The sequence below is a fragment of the Salmo salar genome, chromosome 14 (assembly GCF_965601325.2).
Source record: "Salmo salar chromosome 14, fSalSal1, whole genome shotgun sequence".
Taxonomy (NCBI): Eukaryota; Metazoa; Chordata; class Actinopteri; order Salmoniformes; family Salmonidae; genus Salmo; species Salmo salar.
In genome coordinates, this window is record NC_138304.1 from 41,238,133 (window position 1) to 41,261,367 (window position 23,235).

Here is a 23,235-nt window from a genome sequence, read left to right on the forward strand (position 1 = left end):
TCTTTGTAGCTAAACACATTTTCTTTACAGCGAAGCACAGAGTAATGTCATAAGATACAACTCACTTTTCCACATTCTTTATTATTTAAAAAAAAAGTATATTTAAAGATGAGTTGTGGATTGTCAAAGATGTTGTTTAATTCAGAGGGCTCAACATCTACAATACAGAGGAGTCTATTCATACTGGTGCTATTACAGAGCTCACAAAACAATGACTACCTTACAATATCCACACTATCAGAACACTTAGAATGCATGACCATTACATGTACACTGCTTAATTCTGAGTAGTACCCCTAGTGTAGATGCTGCCAGAGACAATATATCAGTATGACAAAATTCCCTTGGCAACTGTGTACAAAACCTACTGAATATGGTCCGTCGGTAGAAAAGCATGTGGATAGACAACGTGTCATCCAGTTTAGAAAGTGTATATTGAAACAGTACACTTGACACAGTCCAATGAAGGGGCACTGTAGTGTAATAGCAACCAAACGATAGGCAAACACAATCAGTTGTTTTGATGGGGCATTCCTCCATGACTGTCAGAAGGGAGCGGGGGTCTCATCAGGGGTGGCATGCCCATCCCGGGGCCACCGTGTTGCATCTGATGGTGGTGGTGCATCTGAGGAGGGCCAGGGGCACCAGGGGGCAAGGGGGGCATATGCATCCCCCCTGGGGGTGGAGGGGGCATGGCCTCATTGGGGGGCCGAGGCCCTATCCCACTCATCAGCGGAGGGGGGCGCTTTACACCCATCGGGGGTACGGGTCCGCTGGGTGGAGCGAGGGATTTCTCCATCTTGAAGTGGAATTGGAGGAAAAACTGGAAAGATATTGGGGGGAGGGGGATTACATGATGTGGATATTCAGTTCAGGATTCTATTAATACCCAAATATCCTCCAAAAGATACGACCATCCATGGGACTGTCAGCACCAGTACCATACCTGTTTTGTATCTTTGTTCCAGTGGGTCCAGAAGCGACTCTCGGCTTTATCAATCTCTCTGCTTGGCACCTGCAGAAATACAGAACATACAAAACAGGTATGATTTGTCATTCACAGGAAAACAGTACGAGGCAAAGACAAATTGGAGTGATTGGGGATTCCCTTAGGTCCAAATGAAGACACTCACCTTGAAGGCGATGGTCTCATATGGTTCTGCAGCCAGTAGAAGGTACTGCCAACGACGGTCTGGGGGCTCGATGCGCTGCTCGTATGCAGACATGAAGCGATGCCTGGGCCCTATGCCCTCCGCTATCTCTGGGTAATCAATCTGATAAGGGAGGAGGACAGTTACTCAAGGTAACCAGTGTGTCCCAAGACTCAGAACAGTAGAAATTGCTTCCCCGCCATTGATCTGACCTTGTCGTGTCTCACTACAACAAGCATTTCACTACACCCGCAATAACATCTGCTAAACACCTGTATGTGACCAATAAAATTTGATTTGACCCATGTTAATTATGTCCATGTTTCATTCAGACTCACCTGGAAAAGTAAAGACTGTTGCCCACTCTCTGGATCTCTCTGCTTGGTTACTGTTGACAAGGGAAATAATATCAGTTCAGCTCCACGATTCTCCCCAAAGAATGCAAGAGGGACGCTGCGCCACCTTGTGGACTGCCCCACTATTTTGTTTAACTATATCATCATTTAAGGACTTTTTTTTCTCTAGATTGCAAAAAATTGCATTTACAACTATTCAAAAATGCAAAACTTGGGGCCACTGCACACCCACCTGTACTCAGCAGCACCACCTTGTTATAAAATCCTGGGGAGAACCCTGACAGTACATAGGATTGTTCTGGAGTCATTGAATCCTTGATGACTAACTAATATCAAAACACATAACCTACCTTTGTACCCTGGTCGACCAATCTTCACAAATTTCTTGACCTCAACCTTCACCTTTTCGGGGGCTGGCTGGGCAGGGGCTTCTTTTGCCTCTTTGGCTGCTCTTCTCGCTCTGCATTCAACAAAAAAGGGAAGTGAGCAACACCAAATATACAAAGTTCTTAAATTAAATAAACATTTTTTAAGTAGTAATAGATATGTACTTACAAATTGGTCTGATGCTTCTTTCCCTGTGTATGGGCCAGATAGCTGCCCTGTAATGAGAAAACGGTTAAGATCACGAATTCAAATCAACCTTTTGAACTAGGGCTGACCACATTTTGTCGACTGGTATATTGTTTGGTCGAAAGTCTGTAGGTCGACCAAGTTTTTTTAGTTGAGCAGTTGCAAATATATGCAGCACCAGTCAAAAGTTTGAACACATTTCTTTATTTGTACAATTTTCTACATTGTAAAATAATAATAAAGACATCAAAACTATGAAAACACATACGGAATCATGTAGTGACCAAAAAAAAGTGTTAAACAAATCAAAATATATTTTATATTTGAGATTCTTCAAAGTAGCCACCCCCTTTGCCTTGATGACAGCTCTGCTAACTCTTGCCATTCTCTCAACCAGCTTCATGAGGTAGTCACCTGGAATGCATTTCAATTAACAGGTGTGCCTTGTTAAAAGTTACTTTGTGAAATGTCTTTCCTTCTTAACCTCTATGGGCTAGGTGGGACGCTAGCGTGCCACCCGTGGTGCACTCCATCAACAGCAGGTGCATTTCAAGAGCGGCAAATTTGAATCCAAATGTCAAAATTCAAATTTTTCAAAAATACAACTATTTTACACCATTTGAAAGATAAACATCTCCTTAATCTAACCACGTTTTACGATTTCAAAAAGGTTTTACGGCGAAAGCATAAATTTAGAGTATGTTAGGACAGTACATTTACAAGAGTTGTGTGTAATGTTTTGTCAAGTCAAAGACAGGGTCACCAAAACCATAAAACCAGCTAAAATGATGCACTAACCTTTTACAATCTCCATCAGATGACACTCCTAGGACATTATGTTAGACAATGCATGCATTTTTAGTTCTATCAAGTTCATATTTATATCCAAAAACAGCGTTTTACTATGGCATTGATGTTGAGGAAATCGTTTCCCTCCAATAACCGGCAGTCAAGTCAGCGTCACAAATTAAATAATTAAAATTAGAAAACATTGGTAAAATATTATATTGTCATTTAAAGAATTATAGATTTACATCTCTTGAACGCAATCAACTTGCCAGATTTAAAAATAACCTTACTGGGAAATCACACTTTGCAATAATCTGAGCACTGCGCCCAGAAAAATACGCGTTGCGATACAGACTAGACGTCATGTTGGGGAGATCTAAAATCGAAAATACTATGTAAATAATCCATTACCTTTGATTCTCTTCATCAGATGTCACTTCCAGGTATCACAGGTCCATAACGAATGTAGTTTTGTTCAAAAAAGCTCATCATTTATGTCCAAAAATCTCCGTCTTGTTAGCACATGATCTAAGCCAGCCGGACTTCTCGTCATGAACGAGGGGAAAAAATATATTTCCGTTCGTTCAAACATGTCAAACGTTGTATAGCATAAATCATTAGGGCCTTTTTTAACCAGAACATGAATAATATTCAAGGTGGACGAATGCATACTCTTTTATAACGTATTGGAACGAGGGTACCCAACATGAACTCGCGCGCCAGGTGTCTAATGGGACATCATCGTTCCATGGCTCTTGTTCGGTCAGATCTCCCTCCAGAAGACTCAAAACACTTTGTAAAGGCTGGTGACATCTAGTGGAAGCAATAGGAAGTGCCAAAATATTCCTCAGCCCCTGTGTTTTTCAATGGGATAGGTTTAAAGTCAATACAACACATCAGGTATCCACTTCCTGTCAGAAAATGTCTCAGGGTTTTGCCTGCCAAATGAGTTCTGTTATACTCACAGACACCATTCAAACAGTTTTAGAAACTTTAGAGTGTTTTCTATCCATATATAATAAGTATATGCATATTCTAGTTACTGGGTAGGATTAGTAACCAGATTAAATCGGGTACATTTTTTTTATCCAGACGTGCAAATGCTGCCCCCTAGCCCTAACAGGTTAATGCATTTGAGCCAATCAGTTGTGTTGTGACAAGGTAGGTGTGGTATACAGAGGACAGACCAAGTCCATATTATGGCAAGAACAGCTCAAATAAGCAAAGAGAAACGACGGTCCGCCATTACTTTAAGACATGAAGGTCAGTCATTTCGGAAAAATAAGAACTTTGAAAGTTTCTTCCAAGTAGAATCGCAAAAACTATCAAGCGCTATGATGAAACTGGCTCTCATGAAGACTGCCACAGGAAAGGAAGACCCAGAGTTACCTCTGCTGCAGTTCATTAGAGTTACCAGCCTCAGAAATTGCAGCCCAAATAAATGCTTCACCGAGTTCAAGTAACAGACACTTCAAACGCAACTGTTCACTCTCGCTCTCTCTCTCCTGCTACTCTCTCCTCTTCCATCCTATCATCTCTTCCCTCTACTCAATCATTCTCCAACCAATCTCCTGATTCTGCCTCCTCAACCCTCCTCTCCTCCCTTTCTGCATCCTTTGACTCTCTATGTCCCCTATCCTCCCGGCCGGTTCGGTCCTCCCCTCCTGCTCCGTGGCTTGACGACTCATTGCGATCTCACAGAACAGGGCTCCGGGCAGCCGAGCGGAAATGAAGGAAAACTAGCCTCCCTGCGGACCTGGCATCTTTTCACTCCCTCCTCTCCACATTTTCTTACTTTCTTTCTGCTGCTAAAGCCACTTTCTACCACTCTAAATTCCAAGCATCTGCCTCTAACCCTAGGAAGCTCTTTGCCACCTTCTCCTCCCTCCTGAATCCTCCTCCCCCTCCCTCTCTGCGGATGACTTTGTCAACCATTTTGAAAAGAAGGTTGACGACATCCGATCCTCGTTAAGTCAAACGACACCGCTGGTCCTGCTCACATTGCCCTACCTTATGCTTTGACCTCTTTCTCCCCTCTCTCTCCAGATGAAATCTTGCGACTTGTGACGGCCGGCCGCCCAACAACCTGCCCGCTTGACCCTATCCCCTCCTCTCTTCTCCAGACCATTTCCGGAGACCTTCTCCCTTACCTCACCTCGCTCATCAACTCATCCTTGACCGCTGGCTACGTCCCTTCCGTCTTCAAGAGAGCGAGAGTTGCACCCCTTCTCAAAAAACCTACACTCGATCCCTCCGATGTCAACAACTACAGACCAGTATCCCTTCTTTCTTTTCTCTCCAAAACTCTTGAGCATTGCCATCCTTGGCCAGCTCTCTTGCCATCTCTCTCAGAATGACCTTCTTGATCCAAATCAGTCAGGTTTCAAGACCGGTCATTCAACTGAGACTGCTCTTCTGTGTCATGGAGGCTGTCTGCACTGCTAAAGCTAACTCTCTCTCCTCTCATCCTTCTAGACCTATCTGCTGCCTTTGATACTGTGAACCATCAGATCCTCCTCTCCGAGCTGGGCATCTCCGGCGCGGCTCACTCTTGGATTGCGTCCTACCTGACAGGTCGCGCCTACCAGGTGGCGTGGCGAAGAATCCGTCTCCGCACCATGTGCTCTCACCACTGGTGTCCCCCAGGGCTCAGTTCTAGGCCCTCTCCTATTCTCGCTATACACCAAGTCACTTGGCTCTGTCAAATCCTCACATGGTCTCTCCTATCATTGCTACGCAGACAACACACAATTAATCTTCTCCTTTCCCCCCCTTCTGATAACCAGGTGGCGAATCGCATCTCTGCATGTCTGGCAGACATATCAGTGTGGATGACGGATCACCAGCTCAAGCTGAACCTCGGCAAGACGGAGCTGCTCTTCCTCCCGGGGAAGGACTGCCCGTTCCATGATCTCGCCATCACGGTTGACAACTACATTGTGTCCTCCTCCCAGAGTGCTAAGAGCCTTGGCGTGACCCTGGACAACACCCTGTCGTTCTCCGCTAACATCAAGGCGGTGACCCGATCCTGTAGGTTCATGCTCTACAACATTCGCAGAGTACGACCCTGCCTCACACAGGAAGCGGCGCAGGTCCTAATCCAGGCACTTGTCATCTCCCGTCTGGATTACTGCAACTCGCTGTTGGCGGGGCTCCCTGCCTGTGCCATTAAACCCCTACAACTCATCCAGAACGCCGCAGCCCGTCTAGTGTTCAACCTTCCCAAGTTCTCTCACGTCACCCCGCTCCTCCGCACACTCCACTGGCTTCCAGTTGAAGCTCGCATCTGCTACAAGACCATGGTGCTTGCCTACGGAGCTGTGAGGGGAACGGCACCTCCGTACCTTCAGGCTCTGATCAGTACCTACACCCAAAGAAGGGCACTGCGTTCATCCACCTCTGGCCTGCTCGCCTCCCTACCTCTGCGGAAGCACAGTTCCCGCTCAGCCCAGTCAAAACTGTTCGCTGCTCTGGCACCCCAATGGTGGAACAAGCTCCCTCACGACGCCAGGACAGCGGAGTCAATCACCACCTTCCGGAGACACCTGAAACCCCACCTCTTTAAGGTATAACTGGGATAGGATAAAGTAATCCTAACCCCCCCCCCCCCAAAAAAAAAAAAATATATATATATATATATATATATATATAGATGTACTATTGTAAAGTGGTTGTTCCACTGGATATCATAAGGTGAATGCACCAATTTGTAAGTCGCTCTGGATAAGAGCGTCTGCTAAATGACGTAAATGTAAATGTTCAGAAGAGACTGCATCAATCAGGCCTTCATCGTTGAATTGCTACAAAGAAAGCACTACTAAAGAACACCAATAAGGAGGAGACTTGCTTGGGCCAAGAAACACGGCCAATGGACATTAGACCGGTGGATATCTGTCCTTTGGTCTGATCAGTCCAAATTTGAGATTTTGGTTCCAACCGCCGTGTCTTTGTGAGACGCAGTATTTAGGCAAGAGGTCTGCGGGCATACATAACCCGTACTATTTACTCTGTCTATGCACACTAGGTAAGACGTGGGCAGACCACCACCTGTATTTTGGTTAGCGCGCCAGTTGGTGCTAAAGGTTATGTAAGCTGTGGGAAGGCAGGTAAGGTAGGAAAGGGGACTAACTCTTACTTTCTTTGCTTTGGTTCCGTCCAGCGCCTTTTCCCCACCTTACCGTGTTTAGGAATAATAAATTCCCTGTATACTCTGTCTCTCTGCCTCTGTCGTCCTTCCCCGCACCAACAATCACATACTTTTTCACTCCAAGGGGAGTTGCGTTCCCTTCTCCAAGAGGCGCGCGTAACAGTAGGTGAACAGATGATCTGCACATGCGTGGTTCCCACCGTGAAGCATAGAGGTGTGATGGTGTGGGGCTGCTTTGCTGGTGACACCGTCTGTGATTTATTTAGAATTCAAGGCACACTTAACTAGCATGGCCACCACAGCATTCTGCAGTGATACACCATCACATCTGGTTTGCGCTTAGTGGGACTATCATTTGTTTTTCAACAGGACAATGACCCAGAACACCTCCAGGCTGTGTAAGGGATATTTAACCAAGAAGGAGAGTGAGTGGAGTGCTACATAAGATGACCTGGCTTCCACAATCACCCAACCTGAACCCAATTGAGACAGTTGGGATAAGTTGGACTGCAGAGTGAAGGAAAATAAGCCATCAAGTGCTCAGCATATGTAGCAACTCCTTCAAGACTATTGGAAAAGCATTCCAGGTGAAGCTGGTTGAGAGAATACCAAAAGTGTGCAAAGCTGTCCTCAATGCATAGAGTGGCTACTTTGATGAATCTAAAATATATTTTGATTTGTTTAACACTTTTTTGGTTACTATATGATTACATGTTTTACTTCATAGTTTTGATGTTTTCACTATTATTCTACAATGTAGAAAATAGTAAAAATAAAGAAAAACCCTTGAATGAGTAGGTGTGTCCAAACTTCTGACTGGTAGTGTATATATATTTTCTATGGCACATGAGACACCTGTCATTCATGCCTGTCTCAGTGGACTAATCCATTGCAGAGGCCGCGGGGATGGCACAACAGTATCACCAGTAGTAAATGTAACATTAATTCCCATCATTTCTAGTCCACAATGTTTGTTTGGATAGGTGAATTTATGATAATGCCCTCAATATATACTGCTCAAAAAAATAAAGGGAACACTTAAACAACACATCCTAGATCTGAATGAAAGAAATAATCTTATTAAATACTTTTTTCTTTACATAGTTGAATGTGCTGACAACAAAATCACACAAAAATAATACATGGAAATCCAATTTATCAACCCATGGAGGTCTGGATTTGGAGTCACACTCAAAATTAAAGTGGAAAACCACACTACAGGCTGATCCAACTTTGTTGTAATGTCCTTAAAACAAGTCAAAATGAGGCTCAGTAGTGTGTGTGGCCTCCACGTGCCTGTATGACCTCCCTACAACGCCTGGGCATGCTCCTGATGAGGTGGCGGATGGTCTCCTGAGGGATCTCCTCCCAGACCTGGACTAAAGCATCCGCCAACTCCTGGACAGTCTGTGGTGCAACGTGGCGTTGGTGGATGGAGCGAGACATGATGTTCCAGATGTGCTCAATTGGATTCAGGTCTGTGGAACGGGCGGGCCAGTCCATAGCATCAATGCCTTCCTCTTGCAGGAACTGCTGACACACTCCAGCCACATGAGGTCTAGCATTGTCTTGCATTAGGAGGAACACAGGGCCAACCGCACCAGCATATGGTCTCACAAGGGGTCTGAGGATCTCGTCTCGGTACCTAATGGCAGTCAGGCTACCTCTGGCGAGCACATGGAGGGCTGTGCGGCCCCCCAAAGAAATGCCACCCCACACCATGACTAACCCACCGCCAAACCGGTCATGCTGGAGGATGTTGCAGGCAGCAGAACGTTCTCCACGGTGTCTCCAGACTCTGTCAAGTCTGTCACATGCTCAGTGTGAACCTGCTTTCATCTGTGAAGAGCACAGGGCGCCAGTGGCGAATTTGCCAATCTTGGTGTTCTCTGGCAAATGCCAAACGTCCTGCACGGTGTTGTGCTGTAAGCACAACCCCCACCTGTGGACGTCGGGCCCTCATACCACCCTCATGGAGTCTGTTTCTGACCGTTTGAGCAGACACATGCACATTTGTGGCCTGCTAGAGGTCATTTTGCAGGGCTCTGGCAGTGCTTCTCCTGCTCCTCCTTGCACAAAGTCGGAGGTAGCGGTCCTGCTGCTGGGTTGTTGCCCTCCAACGGCCTCCTCCACGTCTCCTGATGAACTGGCCTGTCTCCTGGTAGCGCCTCCATGCTCTGGACACTACGCTGACAGACACAGCAAACCTTCTTGCCACAGCTCGCATTGATGTGCCATCCTGGATGAGCTGCACTACCTGAGCCACTTGTGTGGATTGTAGACTCCGTCTCATGCTACCACTAGAGTGAAAGCACCGCCAGCATTCAAAAGTGACCAAAACATCAGCCAGGAAGCATAGGAACAGAGAAGTGGTCTGTGGTCCCCACCTGCTGAACCACTCCTTTATTGGGGGTGTCTTGCTAATTGCCTATAATTTCCACCTGTTGTCTATTCCATTTGCACAACAGCATGTGAAATGTATTGTCAATCAGTGTTGCTTCCTAAGTGGACAGTTTGATTTCACAGAAGTGTGATTGACTTGGAGTTACATTGTGTTGTTTAAGTGTTCCCTTAATTTTCTTGAGCAGTGTATTATTACAGTCTTTTAGCGTTCTCATGGTCGGAGTGGACACATTGTTTGCAGACTGCACAACCTAGGCTAAAACAAGTTTTGGCTCCTGTCAATGTTGAGTAAGGACACAAATCTGATTATGCCAAGAAGTAGGCCTAGGCTACCTGGTCTGCGTGTAAATGTAGGCCTATAAATGTGTCCATTTAGGGATCTGACAGTACTTCTGACTTTTTTAACTCCCCACCACTGGAACTTCTCAAAGTACTTTTTTCTTCACCTCAAACAGCAAAGTAAACGAAGTCTGTTTTTAAATCCATTGACATGTAAACTCAAAGAAATATAAAAAACATCCTCTCACTGTCAACTGCGTTTATTTTCAGCAAACTTAACATGTGTAAATATTTGTATGAACATAAGATTCAACAACTGAGACAAACTGAACAAGTTCCACAGAGATGTGACTAACAGAAATGGAATAATGTGTCCCTGAGCAAAGGGGGGGGGGGTCATAATTAAAAGTAACAGTCAGTATTTGGTGTGGCCACCAGCTGCATTAAGTACTGCAGTGCATCTCCTCCTCATGGATTGCACCAGAATTGCCAGTTATTCCTGTGAAATGTTACACCCCTCTTCCACCAAAGCATCTGCAAGTTCCTGGACATTTCTGGGGGGAATGGCCCTAGCCCTCACCCTCTGATCCAACAGGTCCCAGACGTGCTTAATAGGATTGAGATCCGGGCTCTTTGCTGGCCATGGCAGAACACTGACATTCCTGTCTTGCAGGAAATCACGCACAGAACGAGCAGTATGGCTGGTGGCATTGTCGTGCTGGAGGGTCATGTCAGGATGAGCCTGCAGGAAGGGTACCACATGAGGGAGGAGGATGTCTTCCCTGCAACTCACAGCATTGAGATTGCCTGCAATGACAACAAGCTCAGTCCGATGATGCTGTGACACACCGCCCCAGACCATGACGGACCCTCCACCTTCAAATCGATCCCGCTCCAGAGTACAGGCCTCGGTGTAACGCTCATTCCTTCGACGATAAACGTGAATCCAACCATCACCCCTGGTGAGACAAAACCGCGACTCGTCAGTGAAGAGCACTTCTTGCCAGTCCTGTCTGGTCCAGCGACGGTGGGTTTGTGCCCATAGGCGACATTGTTGCCGGTGATGTCTGGTGAGGACCTGCCTTACAACAGGCCTACAAGCCCTCAGTCCATCCTCTCTCAGCCTATTGCAGACAGTCTGAGCACTGATGGAGGGATTGTGCATTCCTTGTGTAACTCGGGCAGTTGTTGTTGCCATCCTGTACCTGTCCCGCAGGTGTGATGTTCGGATGTACTGATCCTGTGCAGGTGTTGTTAGACGGTCTGCCACTGCGAGGACGGTCAGCTGTCCGTCCTGTCTCCCTGTAGCTCTGTCTTAGGCATCTCACAGTAAGGACATTGGAATCTATTGCCCTGGGCAAATCTGCAATCCTCATGCCTCCTTGCAGCATGCCTAAGGCACGTTCACGCAGATGAGCAGGGAACCCTGGGCATCTTTCTTTTGGTGTTTTTCAGAGTCAGTTGAAAGGCCTCTTCAGTGTCCTAAGTTCTCATAACTGTGATCTTATGTTAATTGCCTACCGTCTGTAAGCTGTTAGTGTCTTAACGACCGTTCCACAGGTGCATGTTCATTAATTGTTTATGGCTCATTTAACAAGCAGGAGAACCAGTGCTTAAACCCTTTACAGTGAAGATCTGTGCTGTTATTTGGATTTTTACAAATTATCTTTGAAAGACAGGGTCCTGAAAAAGGGACGTTTCTTTTTTTGCTGAGTTTAGATCCTAGAAGTAGCCTATTTAAAAAAATCTTTCCAGCTTTCTTTCGATAATGACTCAGCTTGAAAGAGGGGGATAAAATGTCATGCTCTAATCCGGTGGAAATATAAAATAGGCCTACCTGATTACTTCTTATCCCGTGCGGAAATAGCCTACAGCTATGTCTGTCCGAAACTCACTGGAGCTGGAAACTCTGAAGGCCAGAATATTTTATACAATGTTGCAAGTTTGCTAGAGTGAGCTTCAGGCCAGACCCAAGTTAATAGTTGATACAATGTTTCAAGTTCCTTGCAGACAGGCCATGCATAGCCAATGTGATTTATAAGGATATGTTCTACCTGCAGGCTGCAATGTTTTTATTTGTAGGCATTTTCTTTTTACATAGTTGGCAATGGGACTTACTTTTAGAATTTTGATTAACCACATTATAATCAATTTGAGATACGAAGACTAATTGTAAATTAAACTGTTCCACGAAAATCATAACTGCCACACGGATCGGTAGAAATTGTAAGATAAATTGGCACTCCAAATGGAAATGATTGCCACCTCCTGGTGTTGCCTCTTAGGAGCATAACAGCAGAATCTGCTTAGGCCAGCAGCAGTGGAGGAAGAGGGTCGGGAACAGTTTTTCTTCTGGTTAGGCTATCTTGGTCTCTGGCTCCCTTAAATCAATTGTGTGTCTTAATTATTTAAATCACAGTGTGTTTAAAGCATCAGACAAGCTCAGTAGCCTACATATAGTTGATTTTATTAAAACACATAGGGTGTGTCTATATTGGGAACAATACATGTTTTAACATTTTGACCAATCGATTGGACGATTGAACAGACGACTCCAGGTCAACCAAGATTTTTCTTCTTGGGGACCGCCCTAAATTTAACATCATATAAAGAGAAGAGTTAGGGTGTGTTAAAATGAGCACTTTCTTACCTCATTGTTGTGGAGTGTCAGACACAGCTTACACTCATAAGAGCCCAGATGGTTCTTCATGAAATAGGGGTCCTTGTTGATGTCGATGGTTTCCAGGGCCAGCTGGCGGAGCCGCTCTCGCCTATCCCGGTTGCTCTCCGAGGAGGACGCCACGCCACCACTCCCAGTCTTGCCCCCAGCTCTGTGTTGGAAATCCATCTTTGCGGGCGATCTATTCACTCACCCTCAAACACAAACCTCCTCCTGCTGCTGCTAGACAGCTGGTCAAATAGTCTGAAAATATGTCTTCAGACTGTGGAGAAACATACAGGAAGAATATTGTCAATGTTATGTTTGTAACAAATACTAGCAAAAATAACTAAGATTAATTAGATAAATTCCACAACTAATCTGCACTGTGGCATAGAAAGTGGAAACTACTTGACTAACTAGCCATCTCTGTGGCTGTGATTGGCTATTGCCAATCTAACCATCACCATTGGAGAACAACACGTAAAATATCTTCATATGGTGCATTTGCAGAACAACTGAAACCACAACGTTACCTAGCTAATAAATTAGCGTGCGACTAATTAACGAGGTAGCTATTTATCCAATGCTAACTAGTTACATTGTCCATTTGCAAACATAACTACATCATTGGCTAACTTAACGTTCCTACATCAAAAGCACTGCATGTATTAACTAAGTCAAATTAGTTACATCTAATCTACGTTACTGGGTTTTGGTGCGCATGTTAGCTAAAGTAGCTTTGTTGAGCTAACCGGCAAGGTAGCACAACCTAATGACGATTTTAACTTTCAACGAACAAAACGGGGCACCTTTTCATATCTGGTTGCCGTATATGTAGATGCCTCTATTAAAATAAATACAATACCCTAGTTAATACCATATTTACCAGATAATTACTAGTTTAAAAACTCACCAATTCATTTACGTTTCGATCACGTTGTCCACAATTTAAACATTCATGCGCACGCGCGAACATGAGTTTTGTACGTTTGTATATCTTTATTGACAAAACACAAATTGACGATGTCAAATGCGGTCTTTCTTTAGCTTTACTGTACGAACTAGATTAACAAAAATATCAATATCTTAATTACTTCCCTCTCTAAAGTTTGAGACATCCCTTTGGCCATAATTTATAGCCTATAATGTTCAAATGCGTATCAGTCCAACCACAGAATGTCCTCACACGGTCACCATACTACGAAGGCAAGTGTCACATATAAAGGAGTGTCCACTTTTCTTTTTTCTAGGGACATAGCTAGGCTAGTATAGAACACTTCAACCTAAGTGTGGTTAACCAACCACAAGTCAACACATTTCATAACGCTTTGTTAGTTAGGCAGCGAGTAGTTGAAAGTAAGTGCACTTCTTCTGACAGCAGCAGGAGGCGGCGGCTTGAGGAACTAGCTGAAACGAGTTTACCCGCATGAAACTACCGCAGTGAGACGTGTAACGATGGATATTACCAACACTGACATTTTGACAGAATAGCAAGCTAGGCTAGTTTGCCCTCAGCCATAAGGACATGGCTCTTTTTAGCTGAGAGTGTTGCATACCAAAGATTTGTATAATTAACGGTCAACCCTGTGTTGCATTTGTGAACCGCCTCAGGATGCGTTTCAATGAGAAGGAACTCATTTCGTTGAGTCGCCAGCCATCTGAGAGGGCGGCGGAACTTGGCATGCGAGGACCGAAGAAAGGAGATGGTATGACTAATCCGAGTGGGATCACTATCTTGGTCATTATCACTGATGTCCATAACACCTAGTCTAGATCTTAGCTACTCTAACTTGCCGATTAGCAATTGTTACTCATTCATTGGAAGGCTACTGTAATGTCAAATTGATGGCATGATCAGGGAGACGTTTGCTCATTCATTTGTTCTCATCTGTTATGACAGTTGTAAAGAAGAGGTTGGTGAAGCTGGTGGTTAATTTCCTGTTCTACTTCCGAACTGATGAGGAGGAGGTAGGAAGAGTCACCAACACCATCTTATGTCTGTCTCTGACTGTATGAGGATTGGGCAAGTGACAGTGGGTGTTTTTTCTCTCCTTGACAGCCTCAGGGTGCCTTGTTGCTAGAGCAGTGTCGGGTAGAAAGAGAGGACAGCCAAGCCTTCTCTATCAGTGAGTCCAAAACTGATCTCTTCGCACTCATTGTTGAGTTTGGTTGGCTGTGACCCAATTTTTTAAAAACTTTTTTTGTAATTTAGCAGATGCTCTTATCCAGAAGAAACATTGCTAGAGTGCCCAACAAGAAAAGAAAAACAGTCATTTTTAAGCTTTAGTCACCATACAAAAACATTGTGGGAACTGCTGTCCTAAGGAACCAATCTTCTCTCAGCTTTCCTAGATGAGGCAGAGAGGAAGTACCTGTTTGAGTGTGACTCCCAGGAGCAGTGTCAGGAGTGGATTGACTCCATCATCAAGGCCAGGTAATATAGGACTGCCCCATTTCACTTGCCTATTAGTGCACAGCTACAGAAGCTCTTCAGGACCAGGGTGGGTGACTATTTTGCATGACTCATCCTAGTTGCCACTCTATTCCTCATCTGTCCTACAGTTATGAGTTCATGAGGAAGAACTTGATCTTCTATCGCACAGAAATCCACCGGCTGACCGGCAAGGTAAGACAGACAGACCTGTTATCTGGATGGTCTCTTCTAACCATAGACTTTACAAAGTAACTCTACACAACCTGAATACACACTGATTACCTTCTCCTAGGACCCTCTGGAGCAGTATGGTATTGAAGATGAGACACGCTTCCAGGTCACTAGTGGCCTACAGCTCATGCCTAAAGACATTTAAGATGTACTGTAGCCCCCGCCTACCTACGATGGACTTCTCATCACACCAACCACATCCCTTAGCATCTCAATATTATAGTGGTCTTTTCTTGCTCAAGAGTCCAACCTAGGTAAATGGGGAAAGCCTTTTATATTTTAGATTAATTGTTTGTCTGTTTTTATGTTTGTTGTAATGATATGGCCTCCTATATCCACGTACTGTACAACTGTTTCACGAGCTACTGCAGTGATATTCAAACTTTTTACTCAATTTTTTTCCTGCCAGAATTTCTGGGGCCCACATTTTTTTCCCTACAATATTAACTTTGACCCTTCTGTCACCTGCTGTACATTTAGTCATTTCACTCATTGAGTTGGCTGGCTGTGTGATTCTCATTTCCTATATGTGTAGATATGTTGTTTTTTTTACTATGGTTTTCTAGTGTCAGAAGCTGTATTCTTAGTACAATGTGAAGACGGTAAAGCTGTCAGCCATTGAATGTGCAGAGGTTTTTGACTTCTTGAACCCCCCCACCCAGTGAATGAGACTGAAATGATGTACCGGCTGCACTTTTATCCAACCCACTTATTTTTTCACTTCATGTTCTTATATGTCATGTGTTTAGCCAGATTGGCAATACCTTTTTTTTTTTTTTTAGCTTGACTAATATTCCACGACAGTTGATCTTATTGGTGTTAGTTATGATTACTGATCTTATTTGTACTTTAGACCAATGTTTTTAGTTTTCATGATACTTTTGCACATGTTTGTTTAGACAATGGATTTGGCTTGTGTACAGTCTCTCTGTAACAAATACTTGTCATGACTAGTTTAAGAATTGCACTCATCTACCTTCTTACCTACCTAATTTTAAAGCTATTTTACATCAGTTAATCTGTTTGTCTAACACTTTAATTCAAATTGAGGACTACTGTTCATTTAAATGTGAAACTGACAATGTCATCCTCTAAAACTGTTTTATCCACAATCAAAGTCTGACTTGGAATAGAGCAGCAGTGATCCTACAATGGTAACAATGCATGTTACTTTTCTCCAGACTACAATTTCCTCACCACTGCATCACTGTTCTAGGACACTGTATCAATGGATTTGCAGAATGTCCTTCCAATAATGACAATGCTTTGATAAAGTCTGGGTATGTATGTTGAATGTTTCTGTTGCGTTACTTTGGCACATTGAGTGTGTGGTTAAACCTAAAGCCTGATTATGCTTTTACTTCAAGTAATACAATGTACATTTCACTGTCATACTTCAATACCACCAAGTATGAGTTCTATAATTTTTCTATTTTTGAATAAAGTCCGATTTTTAAAGACATCACCTTTTGAGAGTGAGTGAACATGTTTATTCCAAGCTTAATCAATGTATAAGTCAATGTAGTGTAAAAATGGTCTCCCTGTCACCAGTTGATCTATTGCTCACGCTGTGTCAATCAAACAACTTCTATCTAGTGCACAGAGACCGGACGCCCCCGATTTCCAGCGACAGTCCCTGACTAGAGCTGTCTCAAATGTTCCTGATTATTCTTCAAATAAAAAAAGCAAAGAGTTAGGCTGATATTTCAATAATCAAATGCTGTATCGCTGGTGACACCTTAATTGGGGAGGACTGGCTGGAACGGGATAAATGGAATGCAGCACTCCACCATTCAGGCCATTATGGTAGAGTGGCCAGACGGAAGCCACTCCTCAGTAAAAGGCACATGACAGCCCGCTTGGAGTTTGCTAAAGGACTCTGACCATGAGAAACAAGCTTCTCTGGTCTGATGAAACCAAGATTGAACTCTTTGGCCTGAATGCCAAGCGTCACGTCTGGAGGAAACCTGGCACCATCCCGCTGGTGAAGCATGGTAATGGCAGCACCATGCTGTGGGGATGTTTTCCAGCGACAGTGACTGGGAGACTAGTCAGGATCGAGGGAAAGATGAACGGAGCAAAGTACAGAGAGCTCCTTAATGAAAACCTGCTCAGGACCTCAGACGGGCAAAGGTTCACCTTCCAACAGGACAACAGCACGAAGCCAAGTCAACACAGGAGTGGCTTCGGGACAAGTCTCTGAATGTCCTTGAGGTTCCCATCCAGAGCCCGGACTTGAACCAGATTGAACATATCTGGAGAGGCCTGAAAATAGCTGTGCAGCAATGCTCCCCATCCAACCTGACAGAGCTTGAGAAGAATGGGAGAAACTCCTCAAGTACAGGTGTGCCAAGCTTGTAGCGTCATACCCAAGAAGACTCAAGGCTGTAAACGCTGCCAAAGTTGCTTCAACAAAGTACTGAGTAAAGTGTCTGAATACTTCTTTAAATGTGATCCTTCAGGGTATTTGTTTTTATACATTTGCAAACATTTCTACAAACCTGGTTTTGCTTTGTCATTATGGGGTATTGTGTGTAGATTGATGAGGAAAAAAACAATTAAATCAATTTTAGAATAAGGCTGTAAAGCAACAAAATGAAAGTATTTACACCCTTTCTCCCAAAAAAATATTCTTACAGCCTGAATTTTAAATGGTTTAAATTGTGTTTTTTTTTGTCACTGGCCTACACACAATAACCAATAATGTCGAAGTGGAATTATGTTTTTTGAAGTTTTAACTAAATATAAAAAAAATGAAAAGCTGAAATGTCTTGAGTCAATAAGTATTCAACCCCTTTGTTATGACAAGCCTAAAGTTCAGGAGTAAAGATTTGCATAAGTTGCATGGACTCACTCTGTGTCAATAATAGTGTTTAACATGATTTTTGAATGACTACCTCCTCTCTGTACCCCACACCCACAATTATCTGTAAAGTCCCTCAGTCGAGCAGTGAATTTCAAACACAGATTCAACCACTAAAAGCAGGCATTGAATATCCCTTTCAGCATGGTTAAGTTATTAATTACACTTCGGATGGTGTATCAATAAACCCAGTCACTAACTCAGTAGCCGGAGAGAAAGGAAACTGCTCAGGGATTTCACAATGAGGCCAATGGTGACTTTAAAACAGTCACATCGTTGAATGGCTCTGATAGGAGAACACTGAGGATGGATCAACAACATTGTAGTTACTCCATAATACTAACCTAATTGACAGAGTGAAAAGAAGGAAGCCTGTACAGAATAAAAATATTCAAAAACATGCATCCTGTTAGCAACAAGGCACTAAAGTAATAATGCAAAAAATGTGGCAAAGCAATTCCCTTTTTGTTCTGAATACAAAGTGTAATGTTTGGGGCAAATCCAGTACAACACATTATTGACTCAAGACATTTCAGCTTTTCATTTTAAATTAATTTGTATACAGTGATAAAAACATAATTCCACTTTGACATTATGGAGTATTGTGTGCAGGCCAGTGACACAAAATCAACATTTAATACATTTGAAATTCCGGCAGTAATGCAACAAAATGTGAAAATAGTAAAGGGGTATGAATACTTTCTGAAGGCACTGTATCATTGGGTCCTACATTTCAGCACTACAAGACAGGGCTCATTCGTTACTGTATTACAAGAAAGCAGCTACCAGAATGACCACTAGCGACAAAGCCTGTTTTTTGGTGAATTCACTCACCTGTTCACAAATTCGGACTCCATTTTCCATGCACAACATGTAATGGATATAATGAAAAATGTGCATTTGTCTTTTTCTCTTACTTTGTGACATCAGGGCTGGCAACATTGCAGAATGTGAAACTGAAAGAGACTCTGTTTCCATTTAGCCTACTGCCAGTTAAATCTTGCCTGAAAAATAATTGTCTTTTGCATGTGTCTTCTAACAGAGGTATTTTTCCACCAAACAAACAGGGGTTCCAGTGACACATTGTTGACAGAGTAACTGCTCCTTTATGCTGTTCCACTAGCGTGCTCTGTAACCCACACCCTACTCAATTATTGACACAAGCAATCTCATTAGATTTAATAGAGTGCACTCATCAGAGCACCAGAGAGAGGGATGGATAGTGACAGAGAGAGAACATGTAATTTTTTCCCTGTCCTGATGTGTGCCATTGTGTTTTTTTGTTGTTGTTGCATACTTGCAGTTGTCTATGTGTCTGTCTTTGTGTGAAATAGAGAATTTGGCAGGGTGGTACATGTAGTATGAATACAGACAGAGACAGTACCAGCTAGGCTACTGCCCACACAATTGGCAAACAGTTGGTGTTAAAAGTTCACAGGCTGGTCCAAGAAGATGAGACACCTCATGATAACAACAGCGTCAGCCAGGGCATTGAATCGTAGTCCAGGGCGCGACCAGAAATAACGCTGTTAAGACTCTGTGGTTGGTCTCTCTGTCGTGTTACCTTTGAGGAAGGGACTTTCCCAGAGGACAGTTGTTGAATTCCTTCCTTGAGGGTATCCCAATGGTCACAGATGTCAGTTCAACGTCTAGTTTTGATTTACGTTTGAGTAGTCAACTAACGTGATTTCAAAGTGAAATCAACGAAAAATGTTAACCATGTCATTGGATTTAGGTAAAAGATTTGGTGAAAATAATAATAATCCTGAAATTCCTTTACATTGATGACTTTTTGAAAATCCAATCCGTTTTTGCACTTTAATTCAACGTCATCATGGCCAGCACAAAGACTGAAATATGACATGTTGTTATTCCACATTTTATAATCTATGGGAGTTATTGGAGGAACGACTTGGGAGCATTCACTAGGTTTGAACTAGTTGAGAACGCCAATTGGCTAACAGCTAACTAAACTCATAAAAAAAAGAAACGTCCTCTCACTGGCAACTGTGTTTATTTTCAGCAAACTTAACGTGTAAATATTTGTATGAACATAACAAGATTCAACAACTGAGACATAAACTGAACAAGTTCCACAGACATGTGACTAACAGAAATGGAATAATATGTCCCTGAACAAAGGGGGGTCAAAATCAAAGTAACAGTCAGTATCTGGTGTGGCCACCAGCTGCATTAAGTACTGCAGTGCATCTCCTCCTCATGGACTGCACCAGATTTGCCAGTTGCTACTGTGAGATGTAAGGCACCTGCAAGTTCCTGGACATTTCTGGGGGGAATGGCCCTAGCCCTCACCCTCCGATCCAACAGGTCCCAGATGTGCTCAATGGGATTGAGATCCGGGCTCTTCACTGGCCATGGCATAACACTGACATTCCTGTCTTGCAGGAAATCACGCACAGAACGAGCAGTATGGCTGGTTGCATTGTCATGCCGGAGGATCATGTCAGGATGAGCCTGCAGGAAGGGTACCACATGAGGGAGGAGGATGTCTTCCCTCTAACGCACGGCGTTGAGATTGCCTGCAATGACAACAAGTTCAGTCCGATGATGCTGTGACACACCGCCCCAGACCATGACGGACCTCCCACCTCCAAATCGATCCCGCTCCAGAGTACAGGCCTCGGTGTAACGCTCATTAGTCGACGATAAACGCGAATCCAACCATCATCCCTGGTGAGACAAAACCGTGACTCGTCAGTGAAGAGCACTTTTTGCCAGTCCTGTCTGGTCCAGCAACGGTGGGTTTGTGCCAATAGGCGACGTTGTTGCCGGTAATGTCTGGTGAGGACATGCCTTACAACAGGCCTACAAGCCCTCAGTCCAGCCTCTCTCAGCCTATTTCGGACAGTCTGAGCACTGATGGAGGGATTGTGCGTTCCTGGTGTAACTCGGGCAGTTGTTGTTGCCATCCTGTAGCTGTCCCGCAGGTGTGATGTTCGGATGTACCGATCCTGTGCAGGTGTTGCGAGGACGATCAGCTGTCCGTCCTGTCTCCCTGTAGCGCTGTCTTAGGCGCCTCACAGTACGGACATTGCAATTTATTGCCCTGGCCACATCTGCAGTCCCCATGCCTCCTTGCAGCATGCCTAAGGCATATTCACGCAGATGAGCAGGGACCCTGGGCATCTTTCTTTTGGTGTTTTTCAGAGTCAGTAGAAAGGCCTCTTTAGTGTCCTAAGTTTTCATAACTGTGACCTTAATTGCCTACCATCTGTAAGCTGTTAGTGTCTTAACGACCGTTCCACAGGTGCATGTTCATTAATTCATTGAACAAGCAGGTTGAAACAGTGTTTAAACCCATTACAATGAAGATCTGTGAAGTTATTTGGATTTTTACGAATTATCATTCGAAGACAGGGTCCTGAGTTTAGCTACATCACCAGCTAACTTACTACAAAAATCCCCTTTTCCACATTTTGTTATGTTACAGCCTTATTCTAAAATGGATGAAATATTTTTTTTCCTCATCAACCTACACACAATACCCTATAATGACAAAGCAAAAACAGGTATGTATACATTTTTGTATTCAGACCCTTTGCTATGAGACTCAAAGTTGAGCTCAGGTGCATCCTGTTTCCATTGATCATCCTTGAGATGTTTCTACATTTACATTTAAGTCATTTACATTTAAGTCATTTAGCAGACGCTCTTATCCAGAGCGACTTACAACGTGGTTGGAGTCCACCTGTGGTAAATTCAATTGATTGGACATGATTTGGAAAGAAACACACCTGTCTATATAAGGTCTCACAGTTGACAGTGCATGTCAGAGCCAAAACCAAGCTATGAGGTTGAAGGAACTGTCCGTAGAGCTCTGAGACAGGATTGTGTTGGGCACAGATCTGTGGCCAGACGGAAGCCGCTCCTCAGTAAAAGGCACATGACTGCTCGCTTGGAGTTTGCAAAAGGCTCTCAGACCATGAGAAACAAGATTCTCTGGTCTGATGAAATCAAGATTGAACTCGTTGGCCTGAATGCCAAGAGTCACATCTGGAGGAAACCTGGCGCCATCCGTATGGTGAAGCATGGTGGTGGCAGCATCATGCTGTGGGGATGTTTTTCAGTGGCAGAGATTGGGAGACTAGTCACGATCGAGCGAAAGATGAACGGAGCAAAGTACAGAGAGATCCTTGATGAAAACCTGCTCCAGAGCGCTCAGGACCTCAGACTGGGTCAAGGTTCACCTTCCAACAGGACAATGATCCTAAGCACACAGCTAAGACAACGCAGGAGTGGCTTCAGGACAAGTCTCGGAATGTCCTTGAGTGGCCAAGCCAGAGCCCGGACTTGAACACGATCAAACATCTCTGGAGGGACCTGAAAATAGCTGTGCAGCAACGCTCCCCATCCAACCTGACAGCTTGAGAGGATCTGCACAGAACAATGGGAGAAACTCCCCAAATACAGGTGTGCCAAGCTTGTAGCATCATACCCAAGGAGACTCGAGGCTGTAATCGCTGCCAAAGGTACTTCAACAGAGTACTGAGTAAAGGGTCTGAATACTTATGTAAATTAGATATTTCCGGGGGGTTTTTTCAAACATTTGCAAAAATATCTAAACCTGTTTTTGCTTTTTTTCATTAAAGAATTGAATCCATTTTAGAATAAGGCTGTAGCGTAATAAAATGTGGAAAAATTCAAGGGGAATACTTTCTGACTGCATTGTATGTAAATGAGAGATTTCTGTATTTCATTTTCAATAAATGTTCCTAACATATACACAAACATGTTTTCCCTTTGTCATTATGGGGTATTGTGTGAGAAAGAACACTCAAATTGTATCCATTTTGAATTCAGGCTGGAAAACAACAAAATGTGGAATAAGTCAAGAGGTATGAATACTTTGAAGGCACTGTAGCTCAGGTGAAGACAGGGCTCAGTGGGCTCATAAGTGATCGTAGTGAACTCCCATGAGGGGTACTGAAGGAGCCTTGGGGTGCACCTTTTAACTAACTATGATACTAGAGGGTGTGCCCTGATGTTGCACCTGCAATCTGGTCATGACCCATAGAGCTGGCTGCCATATACACGTTCAATGTAGATGGGGCCTTTCCTGCAGCCATGAGGTCCTGGAGGAAAGTAAAAATGACAGAAATTGGGCAGGAAGGTGACATTTCTGCATGGTCGACACAACACTTCCTGAACACATTTCACTTGTAGGAATACAGGGTTCGCATAGAGCAGGCATCATCAACTAGATTTAGCCACGGGCCGTTTCTTTCATGAGCGGATGGTCAGGGGGCCGAAACATAATTACAAATCATGTGTAGACTGCAAATTGACCGCAAGAATCCCAAACAGATATGTGACTAAAACAGAATCG

The 23,235-nt window shown here is 43.8% G+C and overlaps 2 protein-coding genes across 2 annotated transcripts; one reads left to right on the forward strand and one right to left on the reverse strand.

Moving 5' to 3' along the window:
- Positions 1-61: 61 nt before the first annotated feature.
- On the reverse strand, positions 62-13,288 carry sf3a2 (splicing factor 3a, subunit 2). The gene is given in 8 exon segments (NM_001165401.1): positions 62-823; positions 947-1,015; positions 1,134-1,274; positions 1,490-1,539; positions 1,858-1,967; positions 2,063-2,109; positions 12,349-12,640; positions 13,274-13,288. Coding segments are annotated over 7 exon segments (927 nt in total). The 5' UTR covers positions 12,547-12,640; positions 13,274-13,288; the 3' UTR covers positions 62-511.
- A 363-nt stretch (positions 13,289-13,651) lies between these two features.
- On the forward strand, positions 13,652-15,468 carry plekhj1 (pleckstrin homology domain containing J1). The gene is made up of 6 exons (XM_014140997.3): positions 13,652-14,066; positions 14,261-14,328; positions 14,420-14,486; positions 14,704-14,794; positions 14,923-14,986; positions 15,087-15,468. The coding sequence occupies exons 1-6, from the start codon at positions 13,973-13,975 to the stop codon at positions 15,168-15,170; spliced, it is 468 nt and encodes a 155-aa protein (XP_013996472.1). The 5' UTR covers positions 13,652-13,972; the 3' UTR covers positions 15,171-15,468.
- The last annotated feature ends 7,767 nt before the right edge of the window (positions 15,469-23,235 follow it).